At 48.5% G+C, this 5000-nt stretch overlaps 2 protein-coding genes across 2 annotated transcripts; both read left to right on the top strand.

Annotated features, from left to right (window-relative positions):
• Positions 1–444: 444 nt before the first annotated feature.
• On the top strand, positions 445–1746 carry CNBF0950 (hypothetical protein; the record flags this gene model as incomplete). The annotated part of the gene is made up of 2 exons (XM_769837.1): positions 445–1427; positions 1491–1746. The coding sequence occupies 2 exons, from the start codon at positions 445–447 to the stop codon at positions 1744–1746; spliced, it is 1239 nt and encodes a 412-aa protein (XP_774930.1).
• Positions 1747–3010: 1264 nt separating this feature from the next.
• CNBF0940 (hypothetical protein) lies at positions 3011–4907 on the top strand (the record flags this gene model as incomplete). Its single annotated transcript, XM_769836.1, has 6 exons — positions 3011–3135; positions 3189–3507; positions 3561–3793; positions 3843–4080; positions 4130–4372; positions 4545–4907. 6 exons carry the CDS (start codon positions 3011–3013, stop codon positions 4905–4907), a joined length of 1521 nt encoding a protein of 506 aa, XP_774929.1.
• Positions 4908–5000: the final 93 nt, after the last annotated feature.

The following is a 5000-nucleotide window of genomic DNA, read 5'->3' as shown; positions in this document are numbered from 1 at the left end:
CGAGACGGACATTCATTCAGATTGTTTCAGTACTGGATTACATGGTAAGATGAGACGTAGAATGAATGTGATGAAAGGTTCCATAGTAGCAAGAATTAGATACTCACACTCACTTTCGTTACGTATAGAAATCAGATGTGCATTGCATTGCATCAAACGAAAGTCCGTGCCCGCGAGGAGTGAACGGAGTTAGATCTCACCGGAGAAATTGCTGGAGAAATCAAGGGCGCGTCGGCGGTGAGCAGGGCATGATGAAAAAAACGAACAACAACCAATCCCACTGGAAGTCGTAAATTCATTCGTCTTTTACCTAGTAATTTTCGTTTCACTCATACAGAGCCTCGGCGCCAAAAGCATCAGCACGCTCCCTAATCATATATCCGAACTATCCCACCTATATACCCTCGTTGACCCACATCGACACATACCCCTCCTTCTCGCGAAATGTCCTGCCCTTGTGTCAGTCCGACAAACCCCTTGCCGTCTGGCGATATCGTCACTCTCTCCCCGTTCCCGCCTGAAGTTACTGAACTCATTCTCCATTACCTTGCGAGGAGATGTTGTAATTCGCACTTCACCACTATCCTTCGTTTATCACGCAAGGTGTACGAAACCCACGTGTACCAGTTGTACGAAGAAATTACTCTTCACGATGGAAACGTTGAGGCCGTATTTGCGGGCATGGCAGATGCTCATGATAATCAGGAACCAGCATCTCTTGGGGGAGGCATAAAACAGTACACGTTTTCCAAAGAATGGAACGATGAGGATCGCTTTACTGTGTTTCCATGGTTTACAGGGACGATGAATCAAGCCACGGGAAAGATTTCGTTCTTCAAGTGTCATCCCGGCGCTCAGAAAATTATGCTATTGAAACAGTGCAACTACCTTCGGATACAGACTGCCAATGCCCTCCTCAGGATGTTAGAGGCAGTAGATAGTTTCTCCCAAGAGGCTGACACTTTTGGCACCCATACCATACCGGCGGGTCCCTTTGAGTTCATCTCTCGTCCTGAACCCAAGCTCTTTCAAGAAATGGCAGGCGTTTCACTCGGAGAAGAGCTCATACGAAACCTCCTGGAGGAGCCTGCACAATGGCTTCCACCATTGATGGCGCTCGAAGATGCGTGGCAATCTTGCGGCAGCCTTTGTCTATATATTCCAAACGACTTACCTGACTCAGTCGCCAATGAACCTTTCCATTCTACCTATGATCTGGTAGAGGCATTGCGTCCTTTCCACCTCGTAATGCACAATGCCAGTATTTGGAATACGGTATACGCATACCCTGTTCACAACATGACGTTTGATCTTGTCCCCGCGTCCGAAGAAAATGGGATAGACGACTCGAAGAACAGAGAAGCGGAGATCGAATCCATCGTGGAATGGTGCAAAGTGTTGTCAAGGGTTACGGATACTGAAGAAGAGTGCGTATTCAGAATAACAATAAACACAATCAATCATACAGGCGAACTGATGAAACTCTTAAGGCTATATCCTACTAAATTAACTTTTGCAAACTTTGGCACAATTAGATCCGGTGAGACAGGGGAAGTCCGCCCTTTGTACGCGGAGAATGGGAAGCTTTTCCGCCAAACCCCAGCCTATCAACACTACATCAAGAAGATTGCTGAGGAGTTGCAATCCAATGAGGAGTTTGCAAAATGGATCAGTGTGATGGTTTCCCCGCCATTACTCGCTGGGCCATACTCGTGCGAGGTCTGCGCTCGAGGTAGGCACTTGTAGCTGGTGCTTAATGTCAAGGTCGATATACGCGATGCTTTTAGCGGTCAATGGGAGGCCGTACTGTTGCTGTTAACATCCAGCTTTAGAAACACGAGTGCTGTCGAGATCCTTGTTGATTCGCAATGGTTATTGTCAATGCTTGAGGATGCATTGTCATCTTTAGCACATGATGAAGAAAGGAGAAGAACGGCAGGAAATATGTCATATGATTCGATTCCTTTAGAACCATGAAGACTCAAATCCCAGCTACGAGTCCGGAACCACTCTTGACGCCAATGCACCTAGTACAAGTACTATGCAGCACCATACGTATAACCCGCGCGCTCTTTCTTCTTTCCTCAGTAGCAGTCTCCTTCATAGATTTAGATTTAGATTTGGACTCGTCATCGGGGCCCGGTGGTGGGGGTTTCAGTACTCTGTACTTGGGGGAAGGGGAAGAATAGCTCAGAAGTCCTCATATCTTTCCATTCTCATCGCCTTCAAGAAGGATCGTTGCAATGATTTCATCGGTCTCGCATTCGTGGTTGACCACGTTTCCGGCTATTCATGTAATGGTACTACCGCCCAGAAGGTGGAGACATGCATGACAAAAATGCACTTTCTGGCTCTATATGACATGATGTATCCGGAGGGACGTGGTAATTGTAAATGGCGTCTTAGCGGAGTTTAGCGTATTATGGGAAACTTGATGACAAAGCGCCCGCTGGCCCACATATCAGACACGCTGTCGGCTGGCTGGTGGTAGATAACGCGCCTATGAACGATGGCAAGTGCCGATCAGATTCGGCATTAAGGAGCAGCAGTCGGAAAACATGTTTCAATACATCCACAGTCAATTAAACTGGCCTACGTATTATGATGGGCGAATATTTGGCGGTGGAGGCATAGTGTAATTAAAGATCCCCAGCAATATGGGCCAGCACTAAAAGTGGCGGAGTTGGGGATGCCGGTTGAGCGACGAGATGGAACATACCTCCTTCGGGATATTAGATTAGCCGAAAGAAGGTGGAGGTGGAGGTTACGATACAGATTTTGTATGGGGCTCAGGGTCTTCACACGGCCTTTCCCAATTCCCGGGCCGACAATGCATCTCAAATGACCAATGCGTAATCTACCAGGTTACCGGCAAACCTCATTAAAACCGAACTGCCTTCCCCCTGCACGAATTAGTATATATAGCCTAGATCGACACATCCCCATCTCCTCCCTAACCATATCTGTCTGTGCTATTTATCACATCCCCGCACGCAAGTTAATTATCAAGATGGCTCCCACATTCACACATGAATTCAACCACGCCGGCTACAAGGGCAAGGTCGAGGTCCCTACCGGTATCTTTATCAACGGCGAATGGGCCTCTTCCGTCGACAAGAATGCCAAGACCATTGAGTGAGCTTGCGTCTTTTGCCCATTGCAGTCCATAACATCTAATGTCCTCCCAGCGTCTACAACCCCACTACAGGCGAGGTCCTTACCAAAATTCCCGAGGCTTTGGAGGCCGACGTTAACAAGGCCGTCGAGGTCGCCCACAATGCTTTCAACAACTCTTGGGGTCTCAGCGTCCCCGGTTTCAAGCGAGGAGAGTACCTCATTAAGATTGCCGAGTTGATGGAGAGGGACCTTGATATCCTTGCTTCTCTTGAAGCTCTCGACAACGGCAAAACTTTCGGCGCTGCTAAGGGCTTCGACGTTATCGAATCTGCCAGAACATTTAGGTACTACGGTGGATGGGCGGACAAGATCCACGGCAAGGTTATTGAGGTGAGACAGATTTTGATACTTTACTGCAGAGTCTCTGACCAACTTTCTCCCAGACCTCTTCTTCTAAGCTCACATACACCCTCCATGAACCTGTCGGTGTCTGCGGTCAAATTATCCCCTGGAACTTCCCTCTTCTCATGTTCTCATGGAAGATCGCTCCCGCTCTTGCTGCTGGTAACACTGTCGTTATCAAGCCTTCAGAGCTTACTCCTTTGACCGCCATGTACATGACTAAGCTCTTCAATGAGGCTGGTCTCCCCAAAGGTGTCATTAACGTTGTCGTTGGGTAAGTAGACTCCTCAGTTGATTCGTTTCCCATTCTGACTCCTTGCTAGTTACGGCCAGACCGTCGGTAATGCCCTTGCTGGTCACCCTGCCATTGACAAGGTCGCTTTCACTGGTTCCACCGCCGTCGGCCGAAAGGTTATGGAGGAGGCTTCCAAGTCCAACATCAAGAAGGTGACCCTTGAGCTCGGTGGAAAGAGCGCCAACATCGTCTTCGAGGACGCCGACTTCGAGGAAGCTGTCAAATATTCCGCTCAGGGTATCTTTTTCAACCACGGTCAGACCTGTGTGAGTAGCTTTTGCTTTGAACAGTGAATTTCATGCTGACCAATCATAGTGTGCCGGTTCTCGAATCTACGTCCAGAAGCCTATCTATGAAAAGTTCGTCAAGGCCTTCAAGGAGCAAACCTCCAAGCTCAAGGTCGGAGACCCCTTCGACCCTAACACCTATCAGGGTCCTCAGGTTTCTCAGATTCAGGCTGAGCGAATCATGAGCTATGTCGACCACGGCAAACAGGAAGGTGCTACTGTCATCACTGGTGGCAAGCGATGCGGTGACAAGGGTTACTTCATTGAGCCTGTAAGTCGCATTCCATCCATACTGTCGGTCGGCATTTTATAATGCGGGACGGTGCCCGGGGTATTGATCGGTTCCGGAATCCGGTCCAATGTTACACCGGGACCATGATCATACCACTCCTTTAAGCCGATTGCACTGTATGCTGACATTTGATTCCTTCCGCTTCTATTAGACTGTTTTCGGCGACGTCACCGCCAACATGAAAATCGTGAAGGAGGAGATCTTTGGCCCCGTCGTCGTTGTTTCTCCGTTTGAGACCGAGGAGGAGGCTCTTGAACATGCCAACGACTCTGTCTACGGTCTTGCTTCCGCTGTCTTCACTTCCAACATCTCTCGAGCTACCCGAGTCGCCAGTAAGCTCAAGGCTGGTACCGTTTGGATCAACTGTTACAACGAGCTTCATCCTCAAGTGCCCTTCGGTGGTTTCAAACAGTCTGGTCTCGGTCGAGAGTTGGGAGAGTACGCTCTCGAGAACTACACCGAAATCAAGGCTGTCCAAATCAACGTCGGTGCCAAGTGCGCTATCCCTACTTAAGCGTTGATTTAAATCAAACAAAAAAGGCGGCAGAAGTGGATTCTGAAGTACTTGGTGTAAAAGATCTTTTCGGGTTTTAAAACTTTTGTATAT

This window comes from Cryptococcus neoformans, chromosome 6 (assembly GCF_000149385.1).
Source record: "Cryptococcus neoformans var. neoformans B-3501A chromosome 6, whole genome shotgun sequence".
Classification (NCBI taxonomy): domain Eukaryota; kingdom Fungi; phylum Basidiomycota; class Tremellomycetes; order Tremellales; family Cryptococcaceae; genus Cryptococcus; species Cryptococcus deneoformans.
The sequence above is the reverse complement of the archived record's forward strand: the minus strand, read 5'-3'. Positions and strand labels throughout refer to the sequence as shown.